Source organism: Odocoileus virginianus, chromosome 33, assembly GCF_023699985.2.
Source record: "Odocoileus virginianus isolate 20LAN1187 ecotype Illinois chromosome 33, Ovbor_1.2, whole genome shotgun sequence".
NCBI lineage: Eukaryota > Metazoa > Chordata > Mammalia > Artiodactyla > Cervidae > Odocoileus > Odocoileus virginianus.
In genome coordinates this window covers 38077998-38099588 of record NC_069706.1, presented here as the reverse complement: position 1 = coordinate 38099588, position 21591 = coordinate 38077998, and the positions used below count along the sequence as shown (strand labels likewise).

The 21591-nt window shown below is 53.8% G+C and overlaps 1 protein-coding gene across 1 annotated transcript in view; it reads left to right on the top strand.

Annotated features, from left to right (window-relative positions):
* Window positions 1–21591, top strand: part of SDK1 (sidekick cell adhesion molecule 1) — a 722340-nt gene that overhangs the window by 510833 nt on the left and 189916 nt on the right. Inside the window, exons 6-7 of the mRNA XM_070460504.1 lie at window positions 18290–18401; window positions 19022–19212. Coding sequence (XP_070316605.1) covers window positions 18290–18401; window positions 19022–19212 — 303 coding nt within the window. The remainder of the gene's footprint in view (window positions 1–18289; window positions 18402–19021; window positions 19213–21591) is intronic.

Here is a 21591-nt window from a genome sequence, read left to right as displayed (position 1 = left end):
TGCAATGCAGGAGACCCTGGTTCGATCCCTGTGTCAGGAAGATCCCCTGGAGAAGGGAATGGCAGTCCAATCCAGTGTTCTTGCCTGGAGAATCCCATGGACAGAGGAGCCTGGCGGGCTGCAGTCCACATGTTTGCAAACAGTCAGTCACGACTGAGCAACGAACACTTTCACTTTTTGGCAGGAGGAGTTGTCTCACTTACAAATGAGGAAGCTAAGACTTGGATCTGGTCGGGAACTTGTCCATGGTCACCCAGCTGAGCAGGACGCTGAGAGCTGGAGGCCGGTTGGGTGAGTCCCCGGCGTGTCCTCAACCGCTCAGCCAGACTGCCGTGTAGGGGTTGACTTCTTTGAAGAAGATAAAATTTGCCTTGCCGGATCCAACTCTGTCCCGCCTGATGCTCTTTGTCAGTGTCCTCAGGAGACGCATCATATTCAGCTGTCCTTCCCAGTGTCAGCCCCAGACATGCAGGAGTCTCCTCCATAGAGTCTAAGCACCTTAGAGCTTTACTATGGGCTGGGGACCGCTGCGTGCATCTTCACTCTTGGTCAGACTATGATCTGGGCAGAGTCAGCCTGTATTTGTCCTCTCATCTGTCCTGAAAGTCAAGACTTGCCGCCCAAGTCTTGTTTTTGAAGGTTAACCTCAGGATTCCGTTGGCATTTTTAGACAAAGCAACAGAGCTATCTTCTAAACACCTCTGAACAAACCGTTCATTGCAGTGTTTCTTTTTCTGATGTCTTCTGTGAGGCTCGCGTGGACTTGGGAGAAGGGTCAGAGTAATTAGGGAACGCTTCCGAGGTGGAGGAGTTTGATCTGGGCCCCGGAGGATGTCTGCGGAACTAGGTGGCCTCTGAGGTCAGTGGTGGGTCGCTGGGGAGGGGTGGCGGGTTGAATAGGAGCCAGGCGCAGAGCCAAAGCGGCGGGGCATGCGGGCCAGGCGTGAGGAAACCAGAATGACCGGAGCTGGGCAGGGGCACTGAGGAAGTGCAGATGGATGCTCTGGGTGGGGAACCGCGTGAATCCATCAGTGTAGGCAGAGGGGCCCTGAAGTGAAGACCGCCTGAAGGCCCCCGGGGCGCAAACAGCAGTTTGTTTCCCGCTCACGTTGCTTGTGCAGCGGAGGTGCGGTGTGGGAGAAGCGTGCTCACTGCATGGCGCGTCCCGGCTCCACCACGTGGGCCTCGTCCCCAGGCTCACTGCAGGGCACTGGGGTCACATGCCGGCACTTGAATGGAGCTGCTTGGGAATGACAAAGATGCCTTCCACTCTCATTTCCTGGTCCAGACCAGCCACACGGCTAACTGCACTTGACACCTAGCTCGTCGGGAACAGGGAAGGCCCCTGCTCTTGTGTCAAGAAGGAGAAGAGGACTCAACATATTGGTGAGCCTCCGTAGTGACTCCCAACCCAGGCAGAGGGCGGAGACTGGAAGGGCCAGGTCCGGCAGCGGCTGCCAGGCTCTGAGGGTGGCGAGCTGGGTTCTGGGAACACTGGCCTGGGCTCAGCTTTTGAAGCGGCCACGTGGCTGAAGGGTCTCTCAGCCTTCTCTCAGTGGGCCGCTACTTCTGTTCCTTGTGCGTGGCCGCACCTGGCACCTCTTCACTGGAGTTAGCGTGGGGCGGCAGTTAAGAGCACAGATTCTAGTCATAAAGCCCTGGGTGTGTATCCTAGCTCTGTCCTGTGAGACAGGGGTGCTACCTTGTGAGTCTATTTACTTATCTGTCAAAACTGAACAAAAAAAAAGTGCACATGATAATGGGCACATGGAGAATAGCAGTGTCTGGCCCACGCTAAGCAGTCAGCAAATGTGCTGGAATTATAATCTGAGAGTCTCTGCCTTTGGGGCCCTTAATTCTATCCACGGGCTTCCTTCCCTCCCACTTTTCCTGCCTTTGCTTGTTTACTTCTTCCACACCGAGCTTGTCTCCACTGCCCTATTTGTTAGCCCGCTTCTAGCAACCCCTCCTTCCTCCACGCCACGATGTCCAAATTTCAGTCATTTCCTGTGGCGTCAGGCCCCTCTTGGCCTTCAGGCATACTCAGCTTACGGAGCTCAGCCCGCCTTCCCCCTGCTGCCCCTCTGCGGGACTGAGGCTCCACCCGTCCAGGGTCTCCCGACGGGTCAGTGCACACAGCAGCCCCTGGACCCGGCCCGGGCTTCCTGCTGCCTCTTTCCCCTGGTAGCTGCCCCTCAGCTGGCCTCCTTCCACCCCCTCCTTCATGCTCATGAAGGCAGAGTGTTTTTGTCTGTTTTCTTTTATGTAATTGATAACCATGTGAATATAATCCTGACTGGAGAGTAAAATCACCTAGCACAGAGCTCCTCCAATTGAATGAGCACACATGTCACTCAGAAAATTGAACATTCAGGTCCTCATTCGGTGGGTCTGGAGTGTGGCCTGAGACTCTGCCCCCGCAACCGGCTCCCAGGAGAGTTCTGCCCTGGCGGTCCCAGCTCCACTCTGAGGAGTGGTGAGTGGTGGATACGTGTGGAGAACTCACCATGTGCTGAGAAGCAGGATCTTTTCCCCTCTAAGGAGCGGGAGCCCTACTGCCAGAGCACGGCCCGCAGGACAGGCGTCCCCTGGGAGCTGAGCGGTGGGGATCTCAGCTCCACCCTCCCAGACCCGCTGCTCTAGAACCTGCCTTTGAGCAGGCTCCCAGATGACTGGACAGGCGTCCCCTGGGAGCTGAGCGGCGGGGATCTCAGCTCCACCCTCCCAGACCCGCTGGTCTAGAACCTGCCTTTGAGCAGGTTCCCAGATGACTGGACAGGCGTCCCCTGGGAGCTGAGCGGCGGGGATCTCAGCTCCACCCTCCCAGACCCGCTGCTCTAGAACCTGCCTTTGAGCAGGCTCCCAGATGACTGGACAGGCGTCCCCTGGGAGCTGAGCGGCGGGGATCTCAGCTCCACCCTCCCAGACCCGCTGGTCTAGAACCTGCCTTTGAGCAGGTTCCCAGATGACTGGACAGGCGTCCCCTGGGAGCTGAGCGGTGGGGATCTCAGCTCCACCCTCCCAGACCCGCTGCTCTAGAACCTGCCTTTGAGCAGGTTCCCAGATGACTGGACAGGCGTCCCCTGGGAGCTGAGCGTGTGGGGATCTCAGCTCCACCCTCCCAGACCCGCTGGCTTAGAACCTGCCTTTGAGCAGGCTCCCAGATGACTGGACAGGCGTCCCCTGGGAGCTGAGCGGTGGGGATCTCAGCTCCATCCTCCCAGACCCGCTGGTCTAGAACCTGCCTTTGAGCAGGTTCCCAGATGACTGGACAGGCGTCCCCTGGGAGCTGAGCGGTGGGGATCTCAGCTCCACCCTCCCAGACCCGCTGCTCTAGAACCTGCCTTTGAGCAGGCTCCCAGATGACTGGACAGGCGTCCCCTGGGAGCTGAGCGGCGGGGATCTCAGCTCCATCCTCCCAGACCCGCTGGTCTAGAACCTGCCTTTGAGCAGGCTCCCAGATGACTGGACAGGCGTCCCCTGGGAGCTGAGCGGTGGGGATCTCAGCTCCACCCTCCCAGACCCGCTGCTCTAGAACCTGCCTTTGAGCAGGCTCCCAGATGACTGGACAGGCGTCCCCTGGGAGCTGAGCGGCGGGGATCTCAGCTCCATCCTCCCAGACCCGCTGGTCTAGAACCTGCCTTTGAGCAGGCTCCCAGATGACTGGACAGGCGTCCCCTGGGAGCTGAGCGGTGGGGATCTCAGCTCCACCCTCCCAGACCCGCTGGTCTAGAACCTGCCTTTGAGCAGGCTCCCAGATGACTGGACAGGCGTCCCCTGGGAGCTGAGCGGTGGGGATCTCAGCTCCACCCTCCCAGACCCGCTGGCTTAGAACCTGCCTTTGAGCAGGCTCCCAGATGACTGGACAGGCGTCCCCTGGGAGCTGAGCGGCGGGGATCTCAGCTCCATCCTCCCAGACCCGCTGGTCTAGAACCTGCCTTTGAGCAGGTTCCCAGATGACTGGACAGGCGTCCCCTGGGAGCTGAGCGGTGGGGATCTCAGCTCCACCCTCCCAGACCCGCTGCTCTAGAACCTGCCTTTGAGCAGGTTCTCAGATGACTGGACAGGCGTCCCCTGGGAGCTGAGCGGCGGGGATCTCAGCTCCACCCTCCCAGACCCGCTGGTCTAGAACCTGCCTTTGAGCAGGCTCCCAGATGACTGGACAGGCGTCCCCTGGGAGCTGAGCGGTGGGGATCTCAGCTCCACCCTCCCAGACCCGCTGGTCTAGAACCTGCCTTTGAGCAGGCTCCCAGATGACTTGTGTGCACATGAAGGTTTGAGAGGCAACTTAGAAGATATAAATAAGAAGGTCTTAAGAATGTTTGTAAAACTGCATGTTGTTTTTCAGTGTTTTGCAAACTGAAAGTATTGATGTCAAATTAAGCTAATTAGTGAGGGGGTTGAAATTAATTAACCAGAAAAGACACTCTGAGGAAAATAAATTTTGTACCAGGCTTAGAAGAAGAAAAATATATTTATGAATGTATTTAACTTGTATTTTTAACGTCATTTAAGAGGGTCTTATCTATGGCTATTTCTAGTTGTAAAAGAAAAAAATGATTCCTGCATCTGTCTTACTGAATTATTTTTAACTTTTGTTCCATCATTTTTAATGTAAATAGACGCAAATATGCATGTATAGTCTTATTTCTTCCCTTTCTTCTACCCCAAAAGGAACATGTCATACTTGCTTTTCAGTATTTGCTTTTTTCAGTTATCAGTTCACCTTAGAGATCTTTCTATGTCAGTCTATAAAGAGCATCTTTCTATGTCTATGAAGAGCATCCTCATTGTTTTTTGCTGCTGGGTAGCATCAAACAGTGTGGATGCACTTCCTTAGTATTTTGTTTTTCAAAATGATATTTAAAAGCCCTTTTCATGACAATAACCAGTAAGTAGGAGGTCATAGCCCCAGAGAATAATTGCTAAACCTATGTTAAATTTCTACAGCTTTTCTGACTCCTGTCAGGGAACCAACATATGTTTCGATGAGGGTTATTTTGGGCTAAAATGTTTTTCCCAAACAGTCCTTAATTTTAAAAATAAAAAACTAAAGGGAGCATTTGTCATCTGAGAGAGGCATCTCTCACTTTGGGGGGAAGTAACTTTGGGGGGACCCTTGCCTCGTATTCTTGCATGTGGGGCAGATTTCACACTCCTTAAGCTCTCCCTGCCTCCTGTCCCCAGTTCTGCCCACATCTGCGTGCCGACTGATCCCAGGCAGCTTAAAACAGAGCTTCTTCCTAGCTCCAGTCCCTTCTGTCTCCCCCTCTGGCGGCTTGTGGGGCATTTCACTGCTTATAAGCAAGTCATTTCATGGATTGAACAGAGACTAAGTCAAATTTTTAAACAAATAGATGGCATCCTCTTATTGGAAGCTGTGGGAGAGTTTGGTGGAAGTGCCTGTCATTTAATGATTTGCCATAATAACTTTTAGATTTCCTATAAATTCTCTATAAATCTGTTATTCATGCTGTCACACAGAAAGCGGAGCACCCACACTGCTTTTAAATTGCAGCAGGAACACTCGCCGGGCTCATTTGTTTGAACTGATAGTTTGCTCTGTCCAGATTTGCTGAGTCATCATCGACCTTCTGCATCTTAAATAGGCCCGCACTGACCAAAGTCTGTCTTAATATATTTGAACAATCACATAAATGGGTTTAGGACTCTATTTTTTTATTCATCCGCCTTCCAGGTTATGTGGACAGACTTATGTTTCTACCAGCCGTGCACGCCCCTCATAAGGCTCGCGATAATCTATTTGCAAGTGTGTGTCTTCAGCAGGACCTTGGCTGTGTTCTGTGCACTTAGTCCTTTATATGCAGAGCTCCTGCTTTACGCACTCTCCCTCTTCCTGTCATCAACCTTAGATTTATTGTCGGTGCTGATTTTAGACCAAAATATAAATGAGATTGTGTTGACAGAAAAAAGGAAAAAAAAAGAATCCTTGCTTCCAAGCAGATTGAATGGAGAACCAGTTGGTTTAAATAGATAACCTTGGGTCATGTCGGAAAATGTCTTGTTCTAGCTGAGTTCTCTATTCTTGCACCGTGGGACTGACTTATATTCATTTAAGAGAAGCTAGGGCAGACAAGGAAAGAAATATTTTCTTCTCCTAAGATTTCCTGATTTGTTTGTACCTCTGTTGTGACACCCAAGGGTAATTCTGATACAGCAAGTCTAACAAAAAAGAAAGGAGATGGGAAAACCGAGGGAGCACTCCTCCGCAGTCGTGAGTCCTCATCCCTCACCATCAAAGCCTCCGCGTGCCCCGGCCCGTTCTGCGGCTGTGCTTGCTGTGGTCCTCGCCAAGGACGGTGACCCACCGCATCCCCAGAGGTAGACAGGGGAGAGGGAGCACACACAGGAGCAGGGGAGAGAGAGGAAGACCGAGCGAAAGCCCAGGCCTCACCGCCGTCTCGCCTGTGCGCTCAGACCACGCGTGACGCTGCCCTGCAGCCTGCTCCTCGTGGGGCCCGGGCTCCCCACGCAGCGTGCTGTTGATGTTCAGTCGCTAAGTCGTGGCGGACGGACTCTTTGCGACTGCGTGGACTGCTGCACTCCCCCGGAGTCTGCTCAGGTTCCTGTCCACGGAGTAGGTGATGCCATCCAACCATCTCGTTCTCACTCAGGATGATGAATCTCCAAAGAGGCTGAGCCCAGAACCTGCCCTGATGCAGGGCAAGCCGTCAGCCACACCATGTAGGTGGGGGCACAGCCCTGCCTGGCCCACCCGGAGATGAGCTGGGTTAAAGCCCTCCCTCCGTCCTCCAGAGAGAGCTGCTCCTTGATCCTGATGTCGGAAAACAGAACACAGTTCTGTTCCCAGAATCAGCTTGGAATGAATATGGGTGATGGACACGGTTATTCATTAAATCATTTACTTACTATTTATTGTTTTGGAACTTTCAGTGCTCACAGTTGCTCTATGCTGGTTAGGACAAAAATCCTACAAGACTTTCTGCCTCCAAGTTTGCTCTCTTCTGAGATGAAATAAATAAGAAGTTGATCACCTAAAGACACAGCAGAGGAAGTGTTCTTCGGTATGTTTGTGTGAACATTAGCGTTTAAGGTGGGAGTGCATAAGAAAGCACCGCATGATTGATAAAGTGTTCCTTCAATTCTGGGCAGAACCACCTCGCGGCATCTCAGTTTTATGAAACACTAAATATGTAAATGAGAGGTTTTATTGGTTTTTGGATTTCTAATTTGAGACTCTCTGGTTTTATTTAGGACATCAGTCTCGTACGGAAAAATGAAAAGAGGGTCATCTGTTGGTCTGTGGGGTGCCCCTTCCGGGAAGGAGCTGAGACCTTGAGAAACCTGTTTCTCAAAATATTGGCCCCTCGATTCTTCATGTTTTCATGTGGCTGGGGGGAGGCGTAAAATATAAAGCTTTCAGTGTTATGTCATTCCAATCAAGCGAAGTCTTCAAAAACTAACAGCGCAGGGAGTGTTCGCCAGCAGCACAGCTTCCCGAGCAGGCGTCTTTATAACTAGCCCATGAATTTAGCTCGAGCCTCAATTGCAATAATTTCTAGTCTGCGAGTTGAACAATGGTATCTGTAGAAGGGAAAATAACTTCAATTTAGTCTGGTTCTCTAAAGATCTTCATTGTATTTTAGTTGGGGAGGGGCACGATTGTGATTTTTCCAGATAACATTCTGTGAGCATACCATGACCCCTTTCTCTCTTATTTATCCCCTTTTTTCTTTCACGTGCTTAGAGCATTTGTTAAGATAATCTGTTTTCTCCAGAGACTCAGGATTGCCTTTCTTTGTTCTGGGTTTTATCTGTCAGAGACACTTTTCTAGTTACAGATTCTGTTTGTAAATCATGCTCTGTAAAGAACAGCTGATATTTTAGCAGGATCTGAGCCTGGCCGAGAGTCATTAGCTTATCTAAGGAGCAGAGCTGTGCTTTTGTCTGAGAACTTACACACGGAACGCTGGTCTTGGGATGAGATTTGATTGTCTTAGTAAAAGATATTGATGTTGACTTAGACACTGTGAAGTTAGATTCCGTTTAAGCACCTGTTAGGCACTTCCTGTTTGCCAGAAGCTCTGAGGAGGACAGAGGTACCTGCGATCACACACCTTCAGGTGTTTACGGGACGGGGCAGCTGTGTGCTGGTACAGACGCCCTCCTCTGAAGGACACACGCATTGCCCTCACTTCTCCCCAGAAGCAGACTGTGTGAGCTCCCACCACACTCCGGGTGTGGTGCCTCAGTGAACCCACCGCCCCGGGGAGGGGAGCCCAGAAAGCCTTCCTGGAGGAGGTGATGTGCTCCCTGACCTCAGCAGATGGGTGGGGGTTCGGGAGGCAGCCGTGCGGGGGGCGGGGCAGGAACGGGGAGGGTCGTTGGGGGGCGTGGCGTTCAGGTTGGGGGTGACGGTGGCGCTGGGACGATTCCAAGAGTGCCTGGCACGTGGTCGGTGAGCCAGGGAAGCTGAGCCCTGCTCTCTGTTCAGTCAGCAGATGCCTGCTGGACCCCGCTGGGCATCGGGTGCTGAGCGCGTGGCAGGGGTGGCGTCTGTGCTCCCAGCCGTGCTCCCATGGGGAGAGACAGGCTGGCGCAGCTTGCGGGGGGTGGCCTGGCGTGGGAGCCTGGGGATGCATGTGGCAGGGAGGGCTGGCCCGTCCCCGTCGTAGCCCCCAGCCGCCCGGGGCAGGCCCTGTCGGTGTTGCTCCTGGCCCCCGGACAACGGGCCCATGGCCACTACAGAAGCCTCCTGCGAGTCTGCCTGCTGCTCCTGGCCCCCGACAACGGGCCCGTGGCCGCTACAGAAGCCTCCTGCGAGTCTGCCTGCTGCCCTGGGGGCCGCTCCACACGTGGCGCTCTTCCTGCAGGTCTCCCGGCCTCTAGTGGTCTGTGTCTCCTGGGAACCCTGAGAAAATCTCTTTCCTGGGCGTCCCTGCAGTTCTGGGGGTGAGGGTGGGAGAGGCCAAGGCTTCAGAAGGCCCCCCAAGGGGTCCTGCCGCTCCCCACCGCCCTTGCTAATAGCCTTATAAGGGGATCAGCTGCCCCCAGCGGCTCCACACCCAGGTTGGCATGTTTGGCAAAATTATTCAAGGACATTTCTCATAGAAGCTAAAAATGATCTATTACTGCTCCTAGGCACACTCTCAATAATTTCAGAACACCATTTGGAAAATGGACCTAATCTCATGAAAAATAGCCTCTTACTCTAGCCCACCGAACTGCACATGGTTTTCTCTTGGTTCTGCGTCTTTGGGGCTTTGCTGGTGGCTCAGTGGTAAAGAATCCACCTGCCAGTGCAGCAGACCTGGGTTCGATCCCTGAGTGGGGAAGATCTGCTGGGAAAGGAAATAGCAAACCTCTCCAGCATTCTTGCCTGGGGAATCCCAGGGACAGCGGGGCCTGACGGGCTATGGCCCATGGACCCCATGGGCGACTAAAACAACACCAGTGCTGCTTCTGCTGTTAGGCAGTGAGTGCACGCCAGGCCACTTCAGTCTGCCCCACTCTTTCATGGCTCTGTGGGCTGTGGCCCACCACGCTCCCCTGTCCATGGGGTTCTCCAGCAGGAGTCCTGGAGTGGGTGGCCCTGCCCTCCTCCAGGGGATCTTCCTGACCCGGGGATCGAACCCATGTCTCTTACGTCTTCTGCATTGGCAGACGGGCTCTTTACCACTGGCACCACTTGGGAAGCCCATTAAGCAGTAGGTTTTGCATTTATATACTTAAATGAGAAGCAGGTTGTCTATCAGCTGTTGTCCCTGGATGTGTGGATTGCTCCGGTGTCCAACCACGCAGATCGTAAATCCACAGTCCAGCTCTCTGCTTTACCACTTTGCGCTTATCCCAAAATAAATATATAAATGAATAAGCCTACTGCAGAGTTGCCTTTCACACCTTCATTTTTCTCTGCCCAGTAAAAAGCCGATGAAAATACATTCTTCGTAACGTTCCATTCATTTCCAAATGTGCGAGTTCTCAAATATGTTATAAATGAGAAGAAAAGAAAGGGCTGGGTTGTTTGTCAAGCTGTCATATTCTTTTATTTATTGTCTCTTGTCAATAGGAAAGTCCAGAAGTGTATTGAGATAAAAATGGAAGCACATGTAAAGATAACAGTGTAAATGGGACATACCGCCGTGTTTCCTCCCATTTTTCTTTCCTCCCTACTGTTGGACAGTGAACAAGAACTGAGCCAGCTGGAATAGACTCGTCCGGAGGGAGCAGGGAGAGCCTCTGTGATGGGGTTTCTCCCCATTACATGCCCCCTCTCCATCCTACACTGCACCGCCCAGCGCCTTCGCGGTTGTGACTGGGTTCTGGCTAACAATCGAGTCCATGGTGTTTGAGAGGACAGGAAAACTTTCTTAGCGCCACACACAACAGATTATCAACCCAGAAACTTACACAGCCACCTCACCTGTTCAGGGGCTGAGTGAGGAGAAACTAAAAAGTGAGTCTGGGGAAAGTAAAAGGTGGGAGGAACTTTCAATTTAGTGAACATGATTTTTCCAATCAGCACAAAATTCATGCTGTTTATTTCAGTTTTCAGAATGAAGTGCATGTTAAAATTGCCCAGGTTCTGCCTTGAGAAACTCACCTCTTAGAATACCAGGAAACGATCTGATTTGCCTGCCGCACATACACCATTTATTGCAGTACATGTTAACAAAAAAAGAATAATAATAATTTCTATGGGTTCTTGGAGATTATATATATTATATATATACACATATATGGGGCTTCCCAGGTGGCGCTGGTGGTAGAGAGTCTTCCTGCCAGTGCAGGAGATGCAAGAGACATGGGTTTGATCTCTGGGTCGGGACCATCCCCTGGAGAAGGAAATATTAACCCACTCCAGTTTTCTTTCCTGGAGAATCCCATGGACAGAGGAGCGTGGCAGGCTACAGTCCATGGTGTTGCAAAGAGTCAGACATGACTGAGCATCTGAGCATACATACATGTACACATATATATACACACACATACACATATCTCCTAGTCTCTTAAAAGACACGTGCCCTGGAGGGTTCAGCTCTGCGGGATTCAAGCTCTCAAGACGCCAGCTCCCTGTGGTGCGCACGTTGAGCTCTTCAGTGTGCGGGAAGGCACTTAACCCCTTTGCCGGGCCATTTGAATAATGCAAAGATGACAGGCTCCATGCGGTTGCAAAAGCAATTTGTGAGCAGAAAAGCCACTCGATTCTCTTTAAGTGAAATGTCTCGGAGCTGTTTCCACCCGTCTCCCAAAAGGGCACCAGTGTACCTAGTTGTGCATGGAAGAAGGTCAAGGATTCATAAGAGACTGACCAATTAAGTGGTGTTTTTATTGCCAGAAAGCAGTTGGGAATGGTGGGAGGCGGCTGGGGTGTAGAAGCTGAGCCATACAACTGAACGAGAGAGGGGCTCCTGCTCTGCGTGTCTGGTGAGCTCCGTGGACAGTGAGAGGCTTCTTGCTGGAGGTCAGGATTTTTGCTCATATATATACAGCCCTGCGTTCCTTAGCAGTCATTCCACCAGGCAGACGCCAAGATGCATCTTCAGAAGCTGAGCAGAAACAGCCTTGGTGGTCTGTGGGAGGGCTCCGGTCCGTTTGGATGAAACAACAGCCTCTGTCTCCTCAGCATCAGCACGTCTTTCCCGCCCTTCCTCCACTGCCCCGGCCGCCTGTCGCCCCGGTCCCCGTGCGCTGCTCTGCCTGCCCTTCTAGACGGAGGCACCTGGCTCCGTCCCAAGCTCAGGCCTATCCTCCGCTCTTGACCCCGTGCTCTCACCGCGGGGGGGTGGGGGGGCCTCCCCGTCTGGCGCCGCTGACCCACCGTGGACCCCCACAGCGCCCTCTCCCCCGCCTCACACACGCACGCCATCACCCCAGCCCGCCCTAGCTCCTAAGTTTTCACCCTGACAGGTGCTCCGCCTGCACCCAGGCCTCTCACGCCAGAACCCGCAGGAGCACAAGCCAGTTCCTCCTCCTCTTCCCCCACCCTCCTCCTTCTCGCCTCCTACCATCTCCACCGCAGCTGTCCTCCCCCGAGTCCTTCAGCTGCTTACTGGACGAAGCCCAGACTCTGTAGATGGCCCCCTATCGTGGACAGCCTCCCCTGAGGCCACCCACAGACGCCAGCTTCCCCTCGGCCTTCAAGAACCACCTACAGCTTTCCAAACACGCCAACCCAGTTTCCCCTTCCGTTCCCAAAATGCCTCTGCCCCCTCGTCTGCCTGGTGAGCGCCGCGCTGTCTTCCCGGGGCCTAGCTCCAGCCTGCCTCGTTCCCCTGGAGGGACTCACCCCACCCCACGTCCTGCCACGTCCCCCTGCCCTGCTCCCCGCTCCCCACCCCGGCTCTCCCGGCCCCGCAATAACCTGCTAGTTCTGCCGACTCGACTCTCCTCCTCTATAAACCCAAGCCTCCTTGAGGTCACTGACCTCTGACCTCTGCAGTTAAACCCCCACCCCCCGCCCCCGCCGCGCTTACAGTGCCCGGCACTGTGCCCCGGAGATAAGAGGTCGCTACTACTGTTAGCATCCTTCAGCAATAAAGACCTGACAATAATGACCAACCATGTTCTGAGACTTAGTTCTTCCCTCGACAAGTACCCACGGTGGGTGGGGGGGCTCCTGTAGCCCAGGCGTCTGTTTCCTGCAAAGACGAACAGCACGCCTGCCCTCCTCATCCCGGGGGGGTGGACAGGCCTCCCCACAGGTCAGCACGCTGCCGGGTGGTGAGAGCCCGCTGCCCCGGCTCGAGGGGGCCGCTTCCTGCTCAGCCCCGAGGGCCCGTTAAAGCCGTCTGCAACTGTCTGCCATCTGCTCAGCACAACCGAGACATGTTACCGTATCCGAGGTTGCAAAGGGTTTTTTCTAAAAAGCCGAGGAACTTAGATCTCAGCACTGAGAGCTTTTACGCCTCCGGTGTGTTCTCAGCCTCATTTCCTCTGTGGTTCATACAAGTCTTAGGCCAGTCATTTGGAGCAAGGAGATTCCAAGGTTTTGAAAGGTCCTGTAGCCCCACTTATCTGCTGCTTCTGGAGGGAATCCTCGTTTTACCTGAGAACCCTGTAGGTGCAGACCCACCAGGAACTGGGAGCGGAGATTCTTTTTAGTCCCGGGGTCTGTGGCAGCGTCATCGCCCGCTTCTCGCAGAGCGAGGTCGCCTCTGGTTGAGTGCGTGGACTCGTGTGGTGTGTGCGTCTTGGGCATCTGTGTGTCCCGGGCGGATGTGAGTCAGCCTCTCCTGGTGGAGCACTTGAGCTCACTGTTTTCCGGGCATCCAGGGAGGGACCCAACTCTGCAAAGGGAACGGCCGCAGCCCCGCTGGGTTGAACCTCGAAGATTCCCTGAGGCGAGTGACCGGGCACACCCGGTGGAAAGCAGGATACAGGAGACAGCGGTTCCAAAAGAAAAAGCCAATCAAGGGATTCGTTTTCTCGGTTCTTCTGGAAAACTCCCCCTTTTCCAGGGCATAGGCGCTTTCTTAAGAGGAAGAAGGCTATACTTCGGAACGAGCTGTGCAGATCTTGGAGAGGATGGGTTTGGGGGACGTGGGTGCTCTGGGCTCGCAGGCTGACATGGCGTGTCCCCCTGTGCTGTAAGCAGTGTGTCCAGCAGGAGAGGCGGTGAAGCCCTGGGTCCATTCTTATATGCAAAATAGATTTATTTGCATCCAACATGAGGTTTAGGATCCGAGATGGAAAGAAAGGAAAACAGTTTTCAATCAAATGGAGAAGATCCAGGTCTTGTTGGGGCTTATGGGGTTTTATGTCCCCGACTGGGGATCGAACCCTGTCCTTGGCAGTGAGGGCAGAGTCCTAACCACTGGACTGCCGGGGAAGTAAGATTGTTCAGTAGCTGGTTTTAGGTGCTGCTGAATGAGGACTTGCTGTGTTGCCTCTAGACGCGTTTGTCAATAGTAGATACTGCGGTACCCCTCCCTCTGTCTTGGTTGAAGCCTCAGATGTGGAAGCACATGTACAGAGGGACCGTGTATCTGGAGGGACCATGTATCTGGTGTGACCGTGTATCTGGAGGGACCACGTATCTGGTGGGACTGTGTTTACAGAGAGACCATGTATCTGGAGGGACCATGTATCTGGTGGGACCGTGTATCTGGAGGGACCACGTATCTGGTGGGACCGTGTTTACAGAGAGACCGTGTATCTGGAGGGACCACGTATCTGGTGGGACCGCGTGTAGAGGGGGACCGTGTATCTGAGGGACTGTGTGTAGGGAGGGCCGACCATAGCTTACATGGGCATTCTCACCTGCCAGCGCCCAGCACCCATAACCCCAGCATCGCTCAAGGGTCAACTGTTCACCCTGAAGTGGATTGCTGGGTTGTACGGTAGTCCATTTTCAGTTTACTTATTTATTTATTTTTTTTTGAGGAATGGGCAGCTGATTTGAGAGGGGTTGTGTGGGTAAGACAAGTGAATGTCTCTCTTGGGAGCAGAGAGGCAGGGACCAAGCGCAGAGGAGCAGCCACAAGCTGCTGACGAGCCTGGAGACTAACAGGCCTCCCGCTTCCAAAGCGGCCGACTGCCCGCTCCACCTTCTCCCAGGTCCTGCACTCTCAGACCCGGCAGGGCCCTCTGCCGGCTCGGTCCTACCGTCGTGCCCGCATCCAGCCCACCACACAGTGTGCGGCTCTGTCTGGGAGCATCCCGCGTCCCGTCACACCTCCACCTCCTACTGCAGACGTGGCCGTCCCCCACGGGCTTGTGGGCTCTCCGGGTTGGCTCCCCACGTCCTCCTGTGCCCGCCTCAGTCCCCAGAGTTCAAGCCTTTGCGTCTGGATGCCTGCTGGCTGGCTCCTCCGTTCGGGCTCTCAGTCAGCACCTCCCGCCTCCCCTCGGCCCCCTGGCCCGTCTGGCTCGCGGCCATCCCCACTCAGCCGTCCCCCGAGGGCACAGTCTCAACTGCTGGGCATCGGGGCGTCTGCCCTTCATCTGCTACATCCGCAGTAATTCCACAGCTTAGCAGTTCAGGTAGACTTTGAACTCCCCCCCAGTCTGAGAGATTCAACCTTCTTTAAATGTGCTTTTTAATTAAATGCAGCCTGCACGGCTCTCTCCCTCGGCCTCTCTGATGGCTGAGAGTTTCCTGGGGTGAGAGCTGGCTCAGGTGGGGCCCCAGATCCCCCTGCCAGGAGCCTTTCTTCCCGGGACTACGAAGCATTTGCCTTTCTGCCTTTGAAGCTGCCCCGTGCCCACGGCTGCTGACCTCTGCAGAAACCCTCTCGAGCCTGTGGCTCCACCTCCCAGCCACCTCTACCAGCCTGGGAGACGTTCAGTGAAGACGCTACAGTGAAGTCTCAATTAAGGAAATGCTCAGGGGAAGGAGCGTTCTAGTTAACTTAATTTTTGGTTAACTGAGTACAACCAAAGTTTTTATTGGGAGGAGGCGTCGTCATGTAAAAGAAAGATTATAAAAAAAAAAGATTATGAAAAAGCAAGATTATAAAACCCATTCTCTGCCATCTGAAGTCACGTGACTTTGGGGCTCAATTTTCCCATCCGTAAAAGGGGGATGCTAATGGCCATTGTCATAGCTTGTTGTTAGATTAACTGGGGCAACATTTGTGAATGTGAACACGTGGCAGAGTTGGGTGGCTGTTTGGGAACTTGGTGAAACACGCTTTCCTTCCCGCTTCCCATTTTGTTTTCATTTTTCTAGGAAATAATTCTTACTACACTGGCATATGGTTTTTTAAACATGTTTTTTAATGCAGAACACTGGAAGAAAAGGTAATTTTCCTGGCAGTGGTAATAGTGACTCATTATTGTAGAATATTTATGAAAAATTAACCAATCATTGAGTATCTGTGGAGTACTTATTGTATCTCAGATACTGTGGAAATAGCAGAAATGAAGAGGTCATTTTATTCTTTTAAAAGTGCCCAGAGAGTCTTCTGCATTTTTCTTTTAAGAATTGAATGTGGGGGGGGGGGGGAATTGGTTGAAATGTCAGTTTGGCAGGTTAAAAATGCACATCTATGATTTCCTCTCACTTAAAAAAGGCGTAAAAGGCCCCTGGAAAGCAGACTTGGGTCCACAGGACTAGAGATGTTAGTGAATGAAAGAGGAAAAGAGTGTCTGGATGGAGGAATAATAACCTTGGGGCGGGGGAAGGGGGTCTCGGCTTGGGGACACCCAGGACAGACGTGGCCGCCGTGGGGCTGCTGGTGGCACAGCTGGAAACGGGGGTCAGTTCACCGTTTGTGTCTGGAACAGTCTGCTCCCTACCTCCCACTCTGTGCAGAGCGGTCAGCTGGTACAGCAGATGGACAGGTGGACGGACAGACAGACAGGTGAGGAGCCCTCCCCCTCAGAGGGAAGGGCTCTGGAGGAAGGGGCTGTGTGCGCTGTGGTTCGAGGTCCCCTGGGAGCAGCCCTGAGCTCCCCGCCCGATTGAAGCCAGGTTGCCTGTTCACAGCCGTTGGGAGGTGTGGCGGGCTGTTCCATTTTCAGTCCCTCTTTGCTGCTCCGTTTAATCCACGGGCTCACACAGGTTTGAGGATGGGCTGACGCGTCCCAGCCCCAAGTGCAGCCGCTCACGCGACTTGTCCTGCCGACCCGACACCTGAGGGGCCTTGCGATCTTGTCGTCGTTGGGGCAGTGAGAGCCACACAAACAGAAGTCCCCATGCCGAATGGATCCCCGTTACCAACAGCTTCCTCCATCCCCCGCTGGGGGTACCAGCTATGTCCTGTTTGCCCGTCCCCAGGAGCTGTGGGCTGGGGATGGGCACTGGCCCCCATCTCCCGGGTTGGTGGGCAGTCCGGGGCCTGTCTCCGGGGACAGTCCTCCCGGGCTGGCGGGACAAGTGCTGAGCACGGGCTCGTCTCGGGCACCCGGCCAGCGGCGATTAACGCCAAATTAGCACCTTGCTCGGCGACCTCCTGGCGCCCTGCCGCTCTCCTTCACTCACACGGCCGTGTGCAAATATTAGCTCCTAGGGTCGTTTCTCCTCATCAGTGCCTTTCACAGATGACAGGCAGGCTGTTCGTGTGACCGGCGTCCCCGAGCCCTCGTCCTTTGTCACGGACGTGTCTGTGTGCGGAGATCTGATCACCAGCCCCACGGGCCCCGCGGTGCTGCATGTGGGGAGGGGCAGGCTGCCCGGAGCTTCCCAGGAGACCTGAGGGTCCACGAAGCAGCCTCCCGTTAGCGTAGTCGATATATAGGTTTGAAAAATGATTTGTTGGTTCTGCCTTAATGTAGTCGATATATAGGTTTAAAAATGGATTTGTTGGTTCTGCCTGCAGCAAGCTTTTTTTTTTTTCTTGATTCACATGAACCTTTCATTCCAACATCTCGTACCGGTGAGTCAGTGAGAGCGGGACCCAGCACTGTGGGACTGTGCCTAGAGGGCGGCCCTCTTTCCTCGTCTGCTCTCTCCACGGCCCTGACTGCACCGCCCAAGGCGGAACCGACCAGGGTGCCCCTCAGCCGCTCGCGTGGGTGGCGCGTCTATGCAGCGTCAGCTCCTCCGGGAAGCACTTTGCATTTGCCGTGATGTCCATTTATTTTTTTATGTCCAGTCTCCTCCATCTCCACCCTTTATTGAAATTCCTGTTCTCGAAATGTTTGATCAGTCTTGGTTTTCCCTGGATAAACAGTAGTAATGCGCACCGTGCGTAGTTTAATTTTAATATTACACGTATTTGAGAGAAGAGTTGCAAAACCATCTCGTGTTTTTTTTTCTCCCTTGTCACCAGAGGGATAAGCTGAATTATTTATAGCTTGATACTCACACAGCAGAGATGGAGTCAGGGTATTTACGCTTCAGATGGAAAGGACTGAACTGAGCGCTTGGTTCATGGGATGTTTGCTCTGAGGTCATATTCGGGCCCACATAAGAGTGGCCACTTCCCAACCACACACGTGCCCACGAGAGGGCCTGACCCATGAAATCGTTGTGGAATTGGATGGGTTTGAAAGCAGTGGCTAGACCAGGTATCTCAATCATAAAAGTCTTTAATTGATAAATAAGGTCAGTGGTGGAACATGCAGCCATGTGAAGGCCATCATGAGCAGAGGGGCATTGAGGCCTCTCGGTTCCCAGGGCTTCTGCGCAGGACGTGGGCTCACGGGCTGTGGGCTCCAACCCCAGCTCAGTCAAAAAGAGGCCCGACCAGGACCCCAGAGAGGGCTCCTTGGGGCTGGGCCGGGTCCGGAGATGCTGGCTGTCTTGTCGGAGCGGCTCGACAAGACTCCTGTCCATGTCCCAGCCTCACATCACATTCCCGCCTTCACCCCATCTGTGCTCCAGAAGCCGCATTCGTGGCTTCCGCTTTCTCTGCCACAGGAGACGCTGGCACGCCTGAAGCCATGGCCCCCGTCATTGTGGTCCCCCCGAGCAACAGGAGTGTGGTGGCCGGGTCCAGCGAGACCACCTTGGAGTGCATCGCCAACGCCAGGTACGCGGCTGGCCCCCCACCTGCCGGGAGTGGCTGGCTCCCCCAGCAACAGCAGACTTGGTCCCACAGCCGGGCTGTGGGCACAGCACATTATGGGCAGATCGCATGGACCTTTCCCAGGCCTTGTTCTGCAGTGTTTATATTGGATGTAACATTTATAGAAGTCAGCGCTGTAACTGTAGGTCAGGCAGAGTATCCTCTGAGATTTTGACTGAGGAGCAGAGGGGAGCTGAGGCCTCTGGATGCAAAGGAAAGCGTTAACCTCTTCTCCTCTGTCGTCCTAGGCGTTCTCCGCCCAGTTAGTGGCCGCCCCACACTCGAGTCCCTGGGATCAGGCCTCCCATGTAGTGTGTCCCCTAGCAGTATTTATTTTAAACATTCTTTTCCGGAGCCAATGGAACCATTAGCACTTATGGTCCATTGCTGCTGCAATTAGCTATCAGTGCTCAGCAGCCCTTGAGCAGAATGCGTCATCCGCGGGCGCCGTGGGTGAGCAGAGCTGTGTCTGGGTTGATTTTTAAGTGTCCATTGTTCAGCCCGCCGTGGTTCCTGGTAGAATGATTATTATTGCCACCTACGCAATCCACAGTTACCGTCACTAACGCCCCTTGTTTCCACAGGCCCGTCGAGGAGCTGAGTGTGACCTGGAAGAGAAATGGGGTGAGGGTCACCAGTGGGCTCCACGGCTTCGGGAGGCGCCTCACCATCAGCAACCCGACCTCCTCGGACACCGGAGTGTACGTCTGTGAGGCGGCCCTGCCAGGCAGCGCTTTCGAGCCCGCCAGAGCCAAAGCCTTCCTTTCTATCATAGGTAAGGCTCAGAGTGGAAGTGGCCCCACCCCTCAGTCTGGGGAAAGTGAAGTTAACGCCTGTATTCCACTCACATGGAGGCGAAGTCTGCCTCCCAGATTCAGCCTCTTCTTTCCCAAGAACATCAACGCATTCAATCCAAAGAGTTGATGTTCTGAATACTTCCGAGAAATGTTCTGAAAACTTCCAATCGTAAAGCTTGGGAAATAGAGTGTCAAAATCCTTGACATATTTATCGCCTTTGGCTACTGGTCTTTCTGCCACGAGGCTTTTCTATAACTCTTACTTGTCTGTTCTGATCAGTGTTCAGAGATTAATCTATTACCATTATTTTTTTTTACTTTTTGACCCAGAAGAAAGTCAGAAAGTCTTGAACGGTCCCTTTTGTTAAACTGAAAAGTAAGAACAGAGAGGTGTCCTAGGAGCAGGAGACATGATTAGGCGTGTTCTAGCCGCTCTAAACCCTGGGAAACGCCGGTGTTTAGGAGGTGTGTGTGATACGCCGACTGAGGGGATCTTCTGTCTGTTTTCAGGTTGTTAAGATTGCACTGTGTCACAAGACAGGGCCCGTAGTTCTCGCATCCCTTAAGCCCCTGTTAGGACCCGCAGTGGCTGCGATCGCTGTCATAGTGGCCTGTCCGGGAGTGGTGGCCGCTGCCGATGAGCGGTGACTGCGGGGTCGGCCCAGGCGGCAGGGCCCCTGCTTCTCTCTGAGGATAAGGCAGGTGAGAACAGAAAGGGAAGGCTCTCAGGAGCAGAAAGCCTCTGAGAGCAGTCGCTCCTCACATATTAATCACAGACCCTGCAGTCTGCCACTTTGCAAACTAAGAAAGAACAGAAGCCTGTGTCTTCACAAGAAATTAGGAAGTGTGTGAAGAGATGCTGCATAAAAGGCAGTTCGTGTCACGTGCCTTTCAATCATGAGGAAGTGGCTCTATGGCCCGAGAATGACCGTCAGATGCAGGTGATGGGAGCCTGTCACCGCTCTGAAAGACACTCATGGACTTTAAAGGCATCGGCAGGGCAGGTCTGAGCCACAGATCAGTGCAGATTCTGCACCAGGGGGCCGGGCTGGCTCCTGCTGCCTCTCTCATCCACACTTTACAGTGGTCCAGACCGCACCCCGTTGCCTGGGGAACCTTTCTCTTGGGGGTGACCTACAGCCATGTGAGCTCAGCGCGTCAGAGGTGGAGCCCAGATTTAAGCCTGTGAGTCTCCAGCAGACGGGGCTGTATTGTGTTAAAACGTTTTTTGTTGTTAGCGTTGTCATTCAGTCGTATGCGACTGTGACCCCGTGACTACATGCCCGGCTTCCCTGTCCTTCACTGTCTCCTGGAGCTTGCTCAAACTCACGTCCATTGAGTCGGTGATGCCATCCAACCATCTCATCCTCTGTTGTCCCCTTCTGCTCCCACCTTCAATATTTCCTGGCATCAGAGTCTTTTCTGATGAGTTGGCTCTTCACGTCAGATGGCCGAAGTATTTAAATAAGAGAAGAAATGTATCTCCCTGTGAACTAGAACATTTGTTTCCATCGTAATTCCCTTTTAAAAATATTTAAATCGGTCTCAGGAACTTGGTTCTGCATTTCCATCTGGATTCCAGAGCAGACTGTTACTGTATTCTCCGAGTTGCCACCTCTCTGTATTCCGGCTTTTAAAGGTACACAGACACACTTGCATCTTTGTGACGTTGATTTAAATCCCCTTTATTCATAAGAATTTGCTGTGACAGGTGGGATTTTGTGGTTGAGTCCTGGGAAGGCCCTGAAGAGCCTCTGTTGGTTCAGAGTGTTCGGGAGAGAGCAGCCCTGAGCCCCGAGACGGTGGGGGGAGGGGTCCTGGAGGAACACGGGGCCCGGCCCCGCGGGGCCGTCACGGGGGAGCCGTGCAGGCAGCCGTGCCATGAAGATGCCGATGAAAGGGAGCAGACCCAGGCTGGCTCCCCGTTGCTCTGTTTCATGCTGGTGAGACCGGACAGGCGAGCTGTGGCTGCGTTCCCCGCCTGTCAGCTCCCCCACTGGGTTGCTCCGTTTCTGAGGTTTAAACAGGAACATGGGGTCTGCCTACAGCAGTGTCACGTGCGCGACTCTCCCGGGAAAGGTGGCCTCCTGGGCTTGGCGATCCATGTTCTCCTCCACCTGCCCTGCCGCAGGGTCCTTTTTCTTTTCTGGCCATGGGACCTGGGTGCTCGCTGTCTGGGGCCTGGGTGCCCACTGTCTGGGGCCTGGGTGCCCGCTATCTTGGGGCAAGGTGTCCAGTGTGTGGGGTCAGGGTGCCCACTGTCTGGGGCCTGGGTGCCCGCTGTCTGGGGCCTGGGTGCCCGCTGTCTGGGGGCAGGGTGTCCAGTGTGTGGGGCTTGGGTGCCCGCTGTCTGGGGG